This window comes from Lipotes vexillifer, unplaced genomic scaffold (genome assembly GCF_000442215.2).
Source record: "Lipotes vexillifer unplaced genomic scaffold, Lipotes_vexillifer_v1.1 scaffold914, whole genome shotgun sequence".
NCBI classification, from domain to species: Eukaryota; Metazoa; Chordata; class Mammalia; order Artiodactyla; family Lipotidae; genus Lipotes; species Lipotes vexillifer.
The window spans coordinates 1,233,196-1,251,484 of record NW_006780388.1 but is presented as its reverse complement, the minus strand read 5'-3'; the positions used below and the strand labels follow the sequence as shown (position 1 = coordinate 1,251,484).

General features: G+C 50.2%; 1 protein-coding gene across 2 annotated transcripts in view; it reads right to left on the bottom strand.

The window, feature by feature from the left end:
- TRAP1 (TNF receptor associated protein 1) overlaps positions 1–18,289 on the bottom strand; it is a 47,098-nt gene that overhangs the window by 8,968 nt on the left and 19,841 nt on the right. The window contains exons 2-12 of one of the 2 annotated variants that reach the window (XM_007453483.1): positions 15,087–15,251; positions 14,118–14,200; positions 12,798–12,938; positions 8,379–8,450; positions 7,975–8,135; positions 7,043–7,152; positions 6,433–6,506; positions 5,475–5,630; positions 4,211–4,331; positions 3,725–3,794; positions 340–487 (exon numbers count right to left, since the gene is read on the bottom strand). In XM_007453483.1, coding sequence (XP_007453545.1) covers positions 340–487; positions 3,725–3,794; positions 4,211–4,331; positions 5,475–5,630; positions 6,433–6,506; positions 7,043–7,152; positions 7,975–8,135; positions 8,379–8,450; positions 12,798–12,938; positions 14,118–14,200; positions 15,087–15,251 — 1,301 coding nt within the window. The remainder of the gene's footprint in view (positions 1–339; positions 488–3,724; positions 3,795–4,210; positions 4,332–5,474; positions 5,631–6,432; positions 6,507–7,042; positions 7,153–7,974; positions 8,136–8,378; positions 8,451–12,797; positions 12,939–14,117; positions 14,201–15,086; positions 15,252–18,289) is intronic. The other variant, XM_007453484.1, reaches the window with a different exon arrangement.

Genomic DNA, 18,289 nt, shown 5'->3' with positions numbered 1-18,289 from the left:
CTCACCTGCCCCCCCCCACCCCGTGAACCAGGCACCTCTCCTGACTTCTGTGACCTCCCCAAGCCCCCCAGGCCCTTGGGGGAAGAGATACTAAATGCCCGCTTCCCGCAAATGAGGGCACTGGAGGAGCTGGGCATGTGCTCAAGTGCACGCCGGGCCTTCTAGGACCACCCGCGGAGTCCAGAGGCCAAAGGCTGCACTTCCTGACCCCTGGGAGCGGTGACTGGGGTGCCTGGCTATGCCATCATCACATCCTGGGAAGCTCAGGTTTCTGATCTCCAGCAGCTTCCTCCACAGCCCAAGGCAGCCCAGAGAAAGGCCCAGAAACCCAGACCCTACCTTGACCTCCTGCTCAGCCGTGGTCACGATGCCCTCCCTCATGAACAAGCCGTAATCTTCAAAAAACTTGGCATATTTCTCAGCATGTTTTTTACTCTGGTCAATGAAGAATTTTATTAGCCTCTGCTGTAGAACGCCCTGGAGTTTCCTATGAACAGAAAAGCATTTATCACAAAAGAGCAACTTTCACGAAATACAAACAGCCAGAAGGATATGAAAAAACTTTCAATCCCACTAATAATCAGAGAAGACAACATACCAGAAAGTTACCCTTGGTCAACACCAGTTAAGGAGACATGCGCCCCCTAGAGTCAGTCAGTCCAACCTTGTGGAGAGTGACAAAACTATGGTTCTGAGATTACACCTTCATAAGTCACCAAGATTTATGGAGCAGGAATTTCACTGTAGCACATAAAATAGAAAACAATTATGGGACTTTGCTGGTGGCACAGTGGTTAAGAATCCGCCTGCCAATGCAGAGGACACGGGTCCGAGCCCTGGACCGGGAAGATCCACGTGCCGTGGAGCAACTAAGCCCATGTGCCACAATTACCGAGCCTGTGCTCTAGAGCCCGTAAGCCACGACTACTGAGCCCACATGCCACAACTACTGAAGCCCGTGTGCCCAGAGCCTGGGCTCTGCAACAAGAGAAGCCACCGCAACAAGAAGCCCGCGCACCGCAACTAAGAGGAGCCCCCACTCACCACAACTAGAGAAAGCCCGCGCACAGCCAAAAATAAATAAATAAGCTCTGAAGCAAGTTTAATTACAGAAAAGAAAAAGAGAAAATTATGAACAAGTTCAGTGCTCAACTGCAGAGAACAGGTTGAAATGAATGATGGAAAGCTACACAGCCATTAAAGATCAACATCCTCTAATGATATGATCCTTAATAACATGAGAAAGTGCCTGGGTTGAAAGAAAAACTAGAAAAATCCCAATATGGATAAATTACAGGGTACATATAGTATATAAGTATGCAAAGACTATACATACTACTTGCTATGCATTATATTTTTCATAATTAGGATCAATGCTGTATAAACTTGGGTTTATACTGGATATACTATATGTGCACTACAATTTTACAAAATTGGGATCTTGTGTATTAGGGTGTTTACCAGAGCACCACTACATAATGGCATAAAATCGTGAGCAACACTATTAGTGGTATTAGGGAGTATTTTTTTAAATTTCCTTAATATTCTGCCTTTCCTAAAGGTGAAATTACCATTTGTTTCCTTAATAATCCAGGGTAGGGGAACAATAATGTTTAATGTTCATTTAAGCTTATCCTCTTCCACTCCCATCCTGAATAACTCAGTCCTTCAGCCAAGGGGCAGCACCCGCATCTGTGGTGGGGCAGCCACAGCAGCTAGGATGAAACGAAGAGGGTGTCCATGCAGGGTGAGGGTTGGAGGAGCCTGGTGTGGAGCGTCAGAGCCCAAGGACCCCAGAAGGGGACATCCAGACTGGGGACAGCGAGCAGCTGGCAGAACGGCTGGCAGACACCCACTTAGCCCACCATGTGGCATCAGAGCCCAAGCAGGTGAAGGAGCAGGGAGCTGGTGGGGCAGGGGGGCAGCAGCGATGGCAGACTGGTAACATGGAGGGGACTGGTCAGAGGTAAACACATTAGGGATAATCAGAGGCAGATTCCTCACTGTCAAGGGAAGCAAAGGCCAAGACCACGGCAGTGCTGGTTGGTATTGGGTGAACTCAATACAGAAGTGCTCAAAGCACAATGGGAATAGGTCAAAGGGCAAAAGGAGTCAGCCTGAGTAGGTTCCTGATAAATCAGGGACAGTTTGGGCACCAAAATAAACAATGACAGTAACAGATTATAGCCCTTGAATAAAACAGGAAATCAAGTCATGCAAATCAGTTATACAGATATTAAGAAAAGCACATGCATATTGTAAGAAATGAACACATAGCTGCCAAATACCACCCCATTACATAACATCATTACTAATTACAGAGGGAAAAAGAGTAACCACGTGAGCAGGCTGGCAGACACCCCCTTAATCAAGTGTCAACATGAACATCACCAGTAAGGGGACAACTCAAAGTCGTGCACCACCTGACAGGATGCATCACTTTGTGCTACTCCCGCATCTAAGCATGAGGTAGCATCACAATCCGGGCAGAGGGCCATACTATAGAATCACTGGCCTGAAATCTGCAGAAGTATCCAGGTCTTGAAAGCCGGGGAGACTGTGGAATTCGGCCAACCTCCAGGAGACTGGAGAAACATGACAACTAAAGGCTTGTGTGACTCTGGACTGGACCCTCCTACTCTAGAGGACGTGACGGGCAACGTGGATTGGTCTGAGGATGAGACGTGGCAGCTGCACCACGTCAACTCCAATTGACGGCTGTGCTGGCTAGGAGGAGACTGTCCTTGTTCTCTGGAAACACACCCTGAGATACCTGGGGACGATGGGCATAAGTGGACAACTTAACTCTCCCAGGGTTCAGGGGAAAAATGTACTTTGCATCAAGTTTCTACTTTTTCTTTCAGTTTCTTTAAAAAATTTCATTTAAGTCTGACTCTGCTGGTCAAGATGAGTGCTCAGACTGACAAACTAGCCCTGGAAAACCACCAGCAGTGACCAAGTGGCTGGACACACCCCGCCTGCAGCCTTGCATCCTGCCAGCATCTGGGTCAGCCCAGTCCCAGCTGCTGGGGGCAGAGCACATGCCTGAGGTCAGAAAACGTGGGTTCAAATACAGGTTCACTCACTGGCGGGTGTGACCTCCCTGTAACTCAGTTTCCACAACTATGACATGGAAACCTAGTGGCTCCCACCTGCAAGGATGACACAGGCTGCACAGGAAGGGCTTGGTACAGTCTGGGTGAGAATAAATGCTCAGTAAATAGCAGCTACTGCTATGATCAGGATGGGGGAGGAGAAATTCAGCCACCCCAGCTCACGAGGATTCCAAGAGCGATGTCTCCAAAAGAAAGTTCAGTGCCCAGCCTTTGTCTCCTTCACACCATTAGTGACCTTCCTGGACCGAGGTCAGACGTACTTCTGGCTCTGGGGCCGTCCTTTGCCTCGTCCACCCAGAAACAGCCCTGCATGGAACTTCCCCTGCCGTGGCTGCCCCAGGATTGAGTGACAGGGATTGGCCAAGGGAGGGAACATCTCCTGGAACTGGCAGCAATTCTCCTCAATGTCAGTCTCCAAACCCCTCTTACAAAAGCGTGAAGTAAAACATGGGGCAAAGCACATGTGACCTGTTCATATTCTCCAGGCCCATAGCTCCCTTGGGCACCTTCAGCTCCACCCTCTGCTCTCAGCAGCTTCAAGCCCGCCTGGGCCTTCCGTGGCAAAGGCGAACCCGGTGAGGTGCCCACTGTGTCCTGCAGCTGCTCACCTGATCAGCGCGCTCTCCTGGAGGAGCTCCCGGCTGAGGTTCAGGGGGATGTCCTCGCTGTCCACCACACCTGTGAGACACAGGCCGAGTGTGGGTAAGAAGGGAGGATGCTCGGGGGCTTCTCCTCCCAAGTCCCTTGTCTTCCTAGAATTCAGGCAGAGCCCAGGTCACAACCATGGGGTCGGAAGGAAAGCAAGCAAGGCCAGCGAGCCTTTGCTGGGACAGTTTCTACGATTTCAGCATCAGTTGGACCCTCTTTCAAAACTACCTCCTGGGTTTTCTGTTCAAAATCAACATATCATGGATAAATCAACCAAGACTAGTGTTTGGAGACAGGAAGCTCCCTGGGAGGTGCCACGCTGTGAGGACTCGCCCTGACCCCGCACTCATCAAAGATGAGCCCTTTCTGATGGTGTTGGCATCTGGAGCAGGCAGCTGCTCCTGGGCCTCAGCCCACACGGCTGGGCACAGACACTGGCACCGAACCTCGAATGAAGCGCAGCCACGTGGGCAGGATGTTGGTGGCCTTGGTCTGGATGAGGACCTTGCGGCTGTACAGCGAGACACTGGAGCCCAGCTCCCGGCTCATGTCAAACATGGTTGGTTTCTGGAGGCAAGGAAAGGGCAGCGTCAGGTGGCAAGAGCAGAAATCTGTGGCAGCCCTGCCAGGAGGCAGAGCCTGCAAGGTCACGGGGAACCTCTTCCTAAGGCTACCTGGGCTGGGAGATCTGAGGCAGATGTGTGGTGTCCTGCCTGTGTCTGTCTGTTCAAAAGCCCAGAGGGGCCCAGGGAGGCCCCTCCCACCATGGCTCCAGGTGGGGTGGGGGGCCCTCTCTGGGCAGCTGCCGCCCTCCCCATAAAAACAATGACTTACATGTCCCTGCAAACAGAGCCAAGCCTGGTCAGCGAACTAGAGCGCACAGGCCAAATCACCTGTTTGTATAGCTTACAATGGCTTTTCCATTTTTAAATGGTTGAGGAAAAAGGCAGAAAAGGACATTTCATGATATGTGAAAAATACATGAAATCCAAATTCCCTTGTCTACAGTTTTTGGAACCCAGCCACACGCGCCCATCTCAGCGTGGCCCGTGAGCCTCTGCCACAGGGGCAGAGTCCTTGGTGGTACAAGGCTGCAAAGCCCAAAGTGGCCACTGTCTGCCAACCCTGCTCTAAACCAGCGCCTCCCACGCTGCCGTTTGCACACACATCATGTTGGGATCTGGTCAAGGTGGGAACTGACTTGGGGGGGTCCTGTGCCCAAGGCTCTGCACTCCTAATGGGCCCAGGGGAGGCTGGGGCTGCTGGTCTGCAGAGCACACTCAGCGGGAGGGTAGGAGAACTCTTTCCAAGATGGGTAACAGGCGCGGGGCTCTAGTCAGTTAAAGCCAGGAAAGCTGGGTTCAACCCAAGCAGGTTTCCCGGCTGCAGGATTTGGTGGGGCCTTCACGGTGCTGCCCTAAGCCACGCAGAAGTAGGGAGAGCGCATTGCATGGAGACAGGACACCCGCACCCGTCCAAAAAGCCCAGGCCTGCCGGGCCAAACATCTCTTTGTTCAGCACCCCTCACTTCAACTTCTGTTCACCTGTCCAGACGTATAGGATTTTCTTTCATCCTGATGCTACTAAGGCAATTTTTGTGATGTCTGTGCTGAGCTGTCACCGTTCAGGGTAAGTGCTGCTGGTGTGTAAACCCAGGGAGCAGTGGACAAGCCCCTGGCAGCTCGCATGGCAGGCCTGCGCCCGGCTCACCGTTTCCGGCACGTAGAAGAGGCTGCGGATGTTGAGAGGTGCGTCCGTCTTGTAGTGCAGGGTGTAGCGGGGCTTGTCATGGGCCTGAGCGATATAGTGGTAGAATTCCTCATGCTGACCCTCGCCCACATCCTTGGGGTCCATCATCCAGATGGCCTGGAAATGGAATGAACAGGGACGTTATGTTTCAGACGCATCCTCCCAACAACGTGTGGAGCTGACCTGGTGGAGCTCGCGGGGCCCGGGTGCTGGCAAAAGAGCCCTCAGCTCCTGAGGGTCGGCCTCCCGGGCCCTCTGTCTCCAGTCCCACCCTCTCCAGCGCTGGACAGAGAGATACACAAAAGGCTCTGGGAACAAGTGCCCTGTCCCCAGCACAGTGTCAGGAAGAGCAAAGCAGGAGGCAGGGTCTGGACGAGCCTGCACAACGTCATGACACTAGCCACCAACAGGTGAGCAGCTCGAGTAACACGGTTGAGCCACGTGCTGGACAGTTACTGAGCCGTGAAAAGGAACAGATCACTGATACACCCTACAACCAGCCTAAGCCCTGAAAACACAGTAAGAAGCTGGACACAAAAGGCCACACAGTAGTCGACTCCACTTTTATGAAATGCCCAGAATAAGCCAATCCAGAAAGTGGACTGGTTGCCAGGGGCCAGGGGCGGGGAGTGGGAATGACTGCTGATGGACGTGGGGTCTCTTTCTGGGGGTGAAATGCTCTGGAACCGACCATGGTGACGGCAACATGACTGAATACACTCAGGAGCACGAAGCGTGTGCTGTGAAGGGTGACCCCCTGGTGCACATGGACCTGCCTGCACCCAAAGATCTCGCCTCCCCCAGAACACCCAGTCCTGGGGCTCTGACAGCAACGCCCAGTCCCATCTCTGACTCGCCAGCCTGACGTGGAGCGGCTCATCTCCACAGCCACCTGAGCCTGCAGGCAGCCAGGCCTCACCTGCAGGGTATTAAGGCGCCTTCCGTTCATGTACAAGGGGAAGCTGACAAATTTGCTGTACTTTGTCACCACATCTGGAAGAGACAGAAAAAAGCAATGAACACGGGAAGCTTCTGTAGATGAAAGCTCTGGAAGGTGCTGCAGGGGTCACACAGCTCTGGGAGGCCTCATCCCTGCCCTCCCCGCACACAGGGAGCAGAATTCACTCCCAAACCGGATCTCGAGGCCCAGGCCACCACGATACACGATGCCTTCTTGGCGGCATAAACAGGGTTTCACGGGCTAACGTGACCCCTTGAAGAGCACTGGGCACCTTCAGTAGCATCCAGTGAGACCTGGACAAAGAGGAGCGCCTCGCAGCTGCACCCGCTCTGGTTGTCTGGGAGCCTGGACTCAGGCTGGTGACATCTTACAGCACAGGACCCTGCGCCACCAGCAAGCGCACAGACAGTGCTGCTCGAAAGGAGGAAGGCAAACCTGACCCTGCCCCAACCCACGGCCAGCCCTGCACCTGCGACGCGCCCCCCCCCCAAAATGTCCTAAAACGCAGTGGCAGGAGGTACTGCACTGACCCGCGCACACGTCCCCAGAGGCCCAGGCTCCTGCTCACCTCGAACCCGAGCCTCGCTGGTGAACTCTCTGCTGTCTTCCCTGAGGTGGATGATGATTTTGGTCCCGGTTCTAACTCCTGAGGCTTCGGCGATTTCAAACACCCCAGAGCTAAGACACGCGGAAGAAGGAAGGCGAGTTCCGCCTGTCAGTGTTGAGAAGTCCCACGTGGCAGGCAGGACTTGCATAGAAAGGAAGCTGGAGTGTGCCCCAGGCCATCACACCTCCGCCAGGAACAGTGGCCGCTGGGGCTGGGGCACAGGGCTCCCCACTCCTGAACACAACCTCTCAATCTCACATTCCCCTGAAGCGGCCAGGTGAGCACCAGACTCCGGGAAGAGACCCCCATCCTGTGCTAACTCCAAGCGCTCCAGACCCCTGGCCAGGTGCCTCCTCCCAAGAGCAGAAGCACAAGAGGGGCACCTTGTCGATCCCTCGGCCCTGGTGATTGTGGGCCCCACTTTCACTTTTCCTGCGGGAAAGCAGGATTCAGAAATGAAGTTTGGGGGCTTGTGAGATAAACACTTAACCTTGGCTATGGTGGGTGCCATCCTCCACGAACAGTCGAGATGTTCCTGGACATCGCAGGCCCAGCACACGGTGGAGACGGCGCAAGGTGGGGCAGCCAGGGAACCAAACCCTGACCCCCACGAGGAGTCAGGGACGTGCCCTCAGAACAAAGGCACCCACCCCGGAGCACAGAGCGGGGACCCACCCAGCAAAAAAGAGTAACGGCTCCCTGAGTGTGGGGCTCAGGCCTCCCATGAAAAGCCCAGGATGGCGCACTGGCGCTTTCCAAGGAGCCTGGCTTCCCAGACCAGGCTGCGAGCTCCAGCTGAGTCCCACTCTGCATGGCAGGCGACACTTGCCTCGATGGCCCCAGGGCCTGGGGACACTCCATGTGTGATGTGGGACCCGTCTTATCCGTCTTACCCATCTGAAAGCCACTGGTATCCAGGGCTGCCTGCGTCCACCGAACGAGAGTAGACCTCGACTCTGTCAGCCACCATGAAGGCCGAGTAGAAACCCACTCCAAACTGGCCGATGATCTTGCTGCTGGCCTCCGCCTGGCTCTGGAGCGCATCCAGAAAGGCCTGTGGGGTGAGACTGGTCAGAGGGAGGCGGCCCTGCCCCGGAGACCTGCCGACACAGTGAAATCCTGTGATAAAGGGTCCCCAATGCCAACAAGCTCGTGCCTGAGGACATTCCTCTGAAGCTGGTGTCCAGAGCGTCTGGGACCTACCCTCTCTGGTCAGAACTGCCCTTTGAGGGGAGACCCTTGAACCTGAGAGGGGGAACAGCTGCAGCACCTGAGGAAAGGGCAGCGGGGGGCTTACCTTTGACCCCGACCTGGCAATGGTTCCCAGGTTGGACACCAGCTCCTCCTGTGTCATCCCGATGCCAGTGTCCTGAGGAGAGAGACAAGCTAAGCACCCAAGAGAATATACCAGGGAGCCAGGATGGACGTGTGGGGACACCCAGCACGAGCACATCAGTTACACTTGCCAGGATGGATGTTTGGGGATACCCAGGCACGAGCACATCAGTTACACTTGCCAGGCGGGCCCAGCAAAGTAAGAACACTGTCACCAGAAAAGGAGAATTCCAGCCATGTCAGCCAGGGCTCACTGGAGAAAACCTCACTAGAGGATAGACACATAGATTAAAGGGACAAAACAGAGTCCAGGAAGAGCTGCACAGACAGTGTCACGTTATTTTTGACAAAGGTTCCAAGACAAATCACTGGGGAAAGGAAAAACAAATGGTGCAGAAACAATGGGACAGCCACAGGCGAAAAACAACTCTTAGCCCTTCCCTTATATAAAAACAAAATGATCACAGATCTAAGTGTAAGAGCCAAGGCTGTAAAACTTGTAGAAGAAAAGATAGGAGAAAATCTTTATCACTTTGGAATAGGCAGACTTTTTCGATAGGTCACTAAAAGCATGAAGCATAAAAGGAAAAAGTTATAAACTGGATTTCATTAAAAACTTCTGCTTTTCAAAAGCCACTACTAAGAAAATAAAAAGGCAAGCCACAGACTAGGGGAAAATATTTGCAAAAGTATATCTGATACAGGACTCGTATCTAGAATATACAAAGAACCCTTACAATGCAATAAAAAGACAAACAACCTGATTAAAAATGAGCAAAAATCTGAAAGACATTTCACAAGGAAGATATACGAATGGCAAACACCTGAAAAGATACTCAACACCATTAATCATTAGGGAAATGAAAATTAAAACCACAATGAAATACACTGCTCACTCACCAGAATGGCTAAAATTAAAAAGACTGACAGTGACAAGTGCTGACAAGGATGTGCAGCCACTGGCATCCCAAATGCTGCCAGGAGTTACGCAGAATGGGACACCTGCTGTGGGAACATTTGGCAGTTTCTCATAAAGTTAAACAGACACTTTGCTTACAACCCAGCAATCCTATTCCTAGGTATTTACCCAAGAGAAATGAAAATATATGCCCACTCGAAGACTTAAATGTTCACAGTGGCATTATTCCTAACATCTCCAAGTGCTCACCAACTCGTGAATGGATACATAAAACTGTGATGCCTCCACACAGCAGAGCACTTCTCAGTGACAGAAAGGAACAAACTACTGATACATGCAACAGTGTAGAAGAATCTCAAAAGCACTGTGACAAGTGAAAGAAGTCAGACTCAAAAGACTACCTCCTGTGTAATTCTGTTTATATGAAATTTTAGAAAACAGAAAACCATAGTGACAGAAAGCAGATCAGTGGTTGACAAGAGCTGGGAAAGGCAGGGAATACTGGGGTGATGACATCAGTGGTGTGGGTGGTCCCACGACCGTGTATGTTGGTCCAAACACACTGTACACTTGAACTTGGGGAACTTGATTATATGTAAAAATCATAGCTCAATAAAGCTTCTCAAAACAACAGCAGCAGCAAGCAAGGCACACACACGCACAGAGCAGAGCAAAGGAGTGAACAAGAGCGCACCAGACACCAGCAGCAATTCTCAGAGGCGAAACCAGGCCTGCTGGGAAGAGGCAGAGTCCATGGAGGCAGGCCCTCTACTCCGTAGGATACGCGCCCCACAACCACCCCCAACCCCTGCCGCCCCATAATCCCAGCCAGTAGGTCCTAGAGCAGCTGTCTCAGGAACGTGGTGGCCCTCAGGCCCACTGCCTGATGAACCCCACTTCTGCCTTTCTAACTCTTTGACTTTAAACTGCTCAAAGGTTACAACAGCCACCAAAACTATTGCTGCGTCTAAAGTAAGACTGTTAATCCAAATACCGGGCTGTGATTAAAATATAGTACCACAGAATATTCAATAACATGGGGAAATATGCATCACAAGAGTATAAGTATAGTTAAAAGTGTGGGGATTCCTTGGTGGCGCAGTGGTTGAGAATCCACCTGCTAATGCAGGGGACACGGGTTCGAGCCCTGGTCCAGGAAGATCCCACATGCCACAACTACTGAGCAACTAAGCCCGTGTGCCACAGCTACTGAGCCTGCACTCTAGAGCCCACAAGGCACAACTACTGAGCCCACATGCCACAACTACTGAGCCTGCGCACTGCAACTACTGAAGCCTGTGTGCCTAGAGCCCATGCTCCGCAATGAGAGAAGCCACCACAATGAAAAGCCCGCGCACCGCATCAAAGAGTAGCCTCTACTCGCCTCAACTAGAGAAAGCCTGTGTGCAGCGACCAAGATCCAACACAGCCAAAAATAAATAAATAAAATAAAATTTTAAAAAAATGTGAAGAGTTACAGCTGACTCTTGAATAACACGGATTGGAACTGTGCGGGTCCACCTATTCACAGATTTTTTTCCAAAGCAAGTACCACCTACAGTACCACACGACCCGCAGTTGGTTGAATCCGTGGATGTAGAACAGTGGGTATAGAGGAACTGCGTAGGGAGACCTGCAAATGTGGAGGAACTGGGTATACAGAGGACAGACTAGAAGTTATATGTGGGTTTCTGACTGTGGGGAGGGTCTGTCCCCGCCTCCCCAGTGTTATTCAGAGTCACCTGTATATTAAAAAATAATATATCATTTAAAAATCTGTTTAGGGAATTCCCTGGCAGTCCAGTGGTTAGGACTCCATGCTCTCACTGCCAAGGGTGCGGGTTCAATCCCTGGTCAGGGAACTAAGATCCCACAAGTCTCGTGGCGTGGCCAAAAAATTTTTTTTAAATCTGTTTAGGGCTTCCCTGGTGGCTCAGTGGTTGAGAGTCCGCCCACTGATGCAGGGGATATGGGTTTGTGCCCCGGTCCGGGAAGATCCCACATGCCACGGAGCGGCTAGGCCCGTGAGCCATGGCCGCTGTGAGCCATGGCTGCTGAGCCTGCGCATCCGGAGCCTGTGCTCCGCAACGGGAGAGGCCACAACAGTGAGAGGCCGCATACCATAAAAAAAAAAAAAAAAAAAAAAAAAATCTGTTTAGATATGTAGACAAATGCATAGATCAAAACCCTAAATAGACACATACTAAAATTTCAATAGTATTTATCTTTGAATGATGGGGTGATTTTAAATTTTCTCCTCTTCGAAAAGGGAACCCTCTTACACTGTTGGTGGGAATGTAAACTGGTGCAGCCACTGTGAAAAACAGTATGGAGGTCCCTCAGAAAACTAGAGTTGCCATGTGATCCATCAAACCCACTCCTGGGCACATACCCAGGCAAAACTATAATTCGAAAAGATACATACGCCCCTATGTTCACAGCAGCACTATTTACAATAGCCAAGACATGGAGACAACCTAAATGTCCATCAACAGATGAATGGATACAGATGTGTGTGTGTGTGTGTGTGTGTGTGTGTGTGTGTGTAGTATACAATGGAATATTACTCGGCCATAAAAAAATAATGAAATAAAGCCATCGGTAGCAACATGGATGGACCTAGAGATTATCATACTAAGTGAAGTTAAATCAGAAAGAGAAAGACAAATACTATATGGTATCACTTACATGTGGAATGTAAAATATAACACAAATGAACCTATCTACAAAACAGAAACAGAATCACGGACACAGGGAACAGACCTGTGGTCGCGGGGCAGGTTGTGGGGAGGGATGGATAGGAGTTTGGGATTAGCAGATGAAAACTATTATATATAGGATGGATAAACAACAAGGTCCTGTATAGCACAGGAACTATATTTAATATCCTGTGATAAACCAGAATGGAAAAAAATATGAAAAAGAATATATATAACAGCCACCTCATTGTACAGCAGAAATTAACACAACATTGTAAATCAACTATACTTCAATAAAATTTAACAATAAATAAATAAAACATCTCCTCTTCTGCTTATCTGCATTTTCTAAATTTTCTATATTGAATGAGTGGGGTTTTTGGTTCTTTTTTTTTGCAGTATGCGGGCCTCTCACTGCCGTGGACTCTCCCATTGCAGAGCACATGCTCCGGACGCGCAGGCTCAGCGGCCACGGCTCATGGGCCTAGCCGCTCTGCGGCATGTGGGATCTTCCCGGACCAGGGCACAAACCCGTGTCCCCTGCATGGGCAGGTGGACTCTCAACTACTGCGCCACCAGGGAAGCCCCAAATGAGTGTTTTTATAGTAAATTAACAGTAAAGGTGGTCAGCAGGTTACTAGGAGCCTACAGCCATGACGAAAAGGCAGCCTGTCCCCCATCCCAGTGGGTGGAGAGGCCCTGGTGGTCACCAGCATGGGAGGCAAGGTGGCGTGCTCCACGTCGAGACACTTGGATGAAGTACCTGGATCGTGATGGTGCCTTTCTCGGCATCAGTCTGCAAGTGAATCTCCATTTCCGGCAGCGTCTGGCCTTCAGACACCAGCTTATGACGCAGCTTTTCCAAGGCGTCGCTAGCATTGGAGATCAGCTCCCGTATGAACACCTATGGAAATGGAAAGAAGATGCCAACGCTGTAGGACCTATTTGGTTAGCAGCATCTGCAGCAACTGGTACAGGCTGGGGGAGAAATGCCACAGAACTGTTTAACCAGAAAGACGTCCTGCTTTCCTCAAAAGCAGTTTCTCCAGGGCAGCTCACAGAATGATTGAAGTTGGTTGGATCACATCGCCGTGACCCAACTTTATGTCGACTCTGATTCTACTGCTCCTTCCTCAACATCAAACCTGGAGTTAGGTGTCAATCTGTTAATTCCAAACAGGACCCTGTGAGACAACTTCTTTCTCAACTCTTGCCCAGGGATGTCAAAATATCCTCAAAACATATTTTTTCTACACCACAAAGGACTCACTGACTTCATTTAATCTAACCACAAACCAGACCTACCATGTTCAGGAGAAAAAAGGGTTGCAGACCCAACTACCAACCCATGTTTGTAAAGCCCTTTACCAGCGACAGACCTTCCACTTACAGTCATGGGGAGAGGGAAGGAGGTGTGATCCGACCCCAAGAGAACAGAAGCCGGATGTCACAGGGACACTTGAATATAGAATTTAATAGGACGAGACCTGGAAATATTCCCTGGAAAGTCCTTTCATTTTGGAAAGTTGTGCTTTACCCTTCTCAAATTCTTTGCATTCTAGCAAAAATGAGCATGGAAACGATGGTTCACCATGGTCTGTCACCCTTGAGCTTCAACATTTTGAGCTTCATCTCCTCAAAAAGGTCCTTGGCAGCTCCTCCCTGCTCTACTCCACACTGGGCTGGGGTCTTCCTCCTCCAGCCCCAACACCCCCACAGACCACAGGTGGCAATGCCAGGTGATGAGGGGCGTGAACCCAGGGCCTCAGCACACATCGACAACACCACAGAGATGGACCTCAGCAGGACCCCACGGCAACACCTGAGGGACTTCTAAATTATCAGCAAAATTCATTAATTCCCAGGTTCAATCTGGCTCAAAGAATCACCTGCATATAGTTATCCATGAAACCCAACAGATTTTGGTAAAAATACTCTCACTGGTAGCCAATATCAGGACCTGTCCAAATTTAATGCATTTTCACAGCTAATGTACTAGCTGGCACCTCCCCAGAATAGCATAGAAAACAGTTTCGCCAAAAGAAACCTTGAGAGCGCTGGGAGTGATTAGCAGGTACCGCACCTCTTTTTCTGAGTACAAGGAACGGGCAACGATGTCCAGAAGCTTCTTTGTCTCAGCCTGGAACTCATGTTTGGAAACAGAACCTAGTAATGAATCGCAGACACAACCAATAAAGTTTAATGTCTTTTTTCGTGGAAGAATATGCTATGTAAAACATTCAAAAAAATCTTTAAGGTAAGGAGTTTAAACATGTTTCAAAACAGCGAACAAAAAAGAAAGAAAGAAACCAAGTGTCTGGGGCTCAGGCAGGAGGTCTTGGGAGCGGAACAAACCAGTGGTTCCCTCTCCCCGCAGAAAGGGGCGTAGGGGCACAAGCCCTCACCTGCCTCCCTCCCCGCAGCCCGCAGGCCTCAGGTCGGGCTACCTCCAGGGGCTGTCGAGGCTGGCACTTTAGCCAGTCCTGAGGCGAGCTGGCTCTAACAACCAGACCCTGGATTCTATTCCTGAATACAGTGGTTTCCAAATTGATCATTTAGAGAGCAAAATAACAAGAAAACCTCACTTCTCCTCTTAACCCAAACATCAAATATTCTGTTGTTGTCTCATTTGAAAGCCAGAAATGGACCCACTGCAGGACTGGCTCTGGAGATTGCCTTCCACACTTGCCAGGAATGAAGGACAAGCCGGACTGCAGTCCTTCACCGGCGGGGCCAACACTGAGTTTGCGTCCTGCTTCCATGATTATTAGCAGATGTGCCGTGAATCACCACTTTAAAGGGGCCCCGTGCGAACTCACGGGTGACCACCAGAGGGGGCAAGATACGCCAGGATGGAAGTCAGAAGTTCCTGAGAAGCCGGAAACGCAGGAGGCATTGTTTTGGGGAACCCTCCCTCCAACCAAGACCTTCCTTTGCCTGAAGTGAGTGGGTGGCTCTATCAGTCATTGCTTCTGCCTCAAAATCTTCCCCTCACGAGCCAGCAACGAGCCAACAAAGACTTCCTGGACCCAAACGCAGCTACATACAGTACCCTGCACTGTCTCTGAGCTGCTGATGATGGAGTGCAGGGGCTCCTCCTTCCGGTCCTCAGCAGCCTGGGAGCTGAACAGCCGTCCAACGTGGGAGCTTGAAGCCAGGCTTTGCCTGGGACTCCAGGACTGGGCTGGGGGCCTCCAAGGACACAGAACTGGTTTTCCTGAAAAGACAAATGTGAGAAAGAATGAGAGTTAATAAGACTTCAGAAACAGAAAATCCTAATTTCTTCAAGTCTGGCAGATGCTAACATGGAATTCTTTAAGGCAGGCTGTTGCTCGAAAGACCCAGTGTCACCCAGGAGAAATCAGAAGTGACAAATGCTGTGCAGCTAGCTGATATTTTGGCAGATAGTTCTGGTAACATATCCTCACATGTGGCAAATACCAAGAACATATGAGAACTTGGGGCAGAACCGCAGGAACGGGCAGGGGCCTTTTGACACCACTTCCCACTTACGTCCCCCAGTGAGATCATGCACAAACCCACCAAACCCACACATGCCTCAGTGCTCACAGCCCCTCCAGGAGCCAGAAATAACGGCAGGCTGGCCAGTCTTCTTATGGTGTAACTAACATGGAAAAAGGGAGAAAAAATACCCCTAAGAGGGAGCCAAATTTTAAAATGTTGATGTTCTCAAACAGTCTCATCATCTTCTAAAGAATCTTTGCTGATTCTTTTCCTTTCCCTTTTTGTCCAAAACTGTCAAAGAGTTTTTTTAAATTAGTGTATTTAAAAATTGCAAACCAGGGGATGATCTCCTCTACTTTGCAATCAGGAAGGGGACTCACAATGTCTCTTGAGTTGCTTTTCTGTAACTTCCTGCTCAGCACAGTGGACCAAGAAACCACTGCAAGGGAAGAAGGAAAACCCTTCCATTTGACACTGCTGTCCCCAGCCTGGTATGGTTAACAGACGCTACAGAAATACATGCAAAGGGACGTCCCTGGTGGCGCAGTGGTTGAGACTGCGCTCCCAATGCAGGGGGCCCAGGGTTTGATCCCTGCTCAGGGAACTAGATCCCACATGCATGCTGCAACTAAGAGTTCATTTGCTACAACTAAGAGTTCACACGCTACAACTAAGGAGGCTGCCTGCCACAACTAAAACCCGGTGCAACCAAATAAATTTAAATAAATATTAAAAAAAAAAAGAAACACGTGCAGATACCTACACTCTTAACTGGCAGGATGGAGCCAGTCCTCACCAGCAGCCCCTGAAGACACTCGCCGGGGACTGGCATTGTTCAGTAGGCACTTAAGGCCCGACCTTTTCAAAGATACAGGTCAGACATACAAGACACTCCATGTGAAAGTCTAGGCCATAACAAACTGCAGCTGCCTGTTATGTAACTACATACATGTGACAGTCAGAAAGGAATGATTTAGAATGTCCAGAAATAACTTGTATGTTTAAAAGTCAACATATTGACTTCCACATTCCTACAAGGTATAAAAATCTGCATTTTCTTTAAGCTTATTCTTGGATTTATAAATAACACAATGTTAGCCTTTACCTCTATGCAGAATACCTTTAAAACTACCCCATTTCAGAAAACATTCAATTTCCAAACAATCTAAATATTGATATTTAATTCTCTGGCCTAACTGTATTGTTCACCTTACCCATACAGCTTAAAAAGAAAACAAAAACAAAAAACCCACAACTGGAGTATTTCTTCTGAATTAAATGGCATTTGGTTAGACGGTTTAACAGTCTGCACCAGGCCAGGCAGCGGTGCTGGGGTCCCTGTGATCCCAGCTGGTGCCCTGATGCAGGGCGAATGATGCCAGTGGACTGTGGGCAACCCCACGCTGCCTCCCCTCCCAGGGACAGCGCTCCTGGCCACAACTGGAGACATAAACAGGTTCCCCACAAAAGCTGGGAACCCTCTGCTTTAAAGTACGGTAGAACTTCAGGATGAAATCAGTGAGACTGGGATAAAGGAGAGATGTTTGAGGGATGCAAGACCCGGGTTGGGCCTCAGGATGGATTCTGGATTCTAGTTCTCCATTGAGCACTACTCTGGACGTGAAAGTGTTTGGGCCACCAGAAGTTGAAGTGATGGGGGAGGTCCCCCAGAAGAAGAGGGGCAGAAAGCTCGGTAAGCACGGATTGGTGGTGTTCCTGACCATGCCTCCACATAAGCCCGAAGATGCTGAAAGCATTTTAGAAATGCTTACATCTAATACTCCTCTTACCACGTTTCATCGGCAACCACTCCCTATCACGTGGCCTCAGGAAAGGACACGGTGGGTAGAAGGGGATCATACTGAGTCTTCTTCCAACAGTGATATGCACGAAGCACTTATCCTTGTCCCCCCAGACCTCCCTCAGCTCTCCTGGTCCAAGGCCTTTGAGCAGGTTGTCCTGCCTACAGCACTGTTCCCTGCAACCCATCCCTTAAATTTCAACATGTTATTCTTCTGACACCAATTCCATCTTGTTATTTCTGATTTCTGAGGACTTATTCCTGAACGCAACCTCATCAATTCCAAATGCTTCAGGCTGGTCTTCCAGGCCCTCCACTAAGCAACACCCCAAACCTCTGGAACTCACCTCCTTCCTCCCCAGTCCAGCAGGCCTGCTGACACCCCATGCCCTGGAGGAAGGACTCCTGACCCGCTCCACTTGCACACATCTGTTGAACTGACCCCTATCCCCACTTCCTGTCCTGCCCTTCTACTCATGGTCCTTCCCTCGCCATCTGCCTTTCAGTCCCATCAGGAAAGAACAGTTTGCATTTTCTTACAGTTAGCTGTAAACCATGCCTATCCCAAAGGAAACCAGAAATCACACAAAATAGAACAATTCAGAGGCTAAGGGCTCCTCTCATTTTCAGACTCCTTGAACTAACTGTTCTAAACCTGCTCTCATATGGGGGAAAGGGGCTACTGGATTATGGCTGGCACACTTTTTTATTTCCAGTCTTCTGTGTATAAATATTTTAATCAACAACACATCTTAGGGACTTCCCTGGCAGTCCAGTGGTTAAGACTCCGCACTCCCAGGGGCTTCTCTGGTGGTGCAGTGGTTGAGAGTCCGCCTGCCAATGCAGGGGACGCGGGTTCATGCCCTGGTCTGGGAAGATCCCACATGCCGCGGAGCGGCTGGGCCCATGAGCCGTGGCCGCTGAGCCTGTGCGTCCAGAGCCTGTGCTCCACAACAGGAGAGGCCACAACAGTGAGAGGCCTGCATACT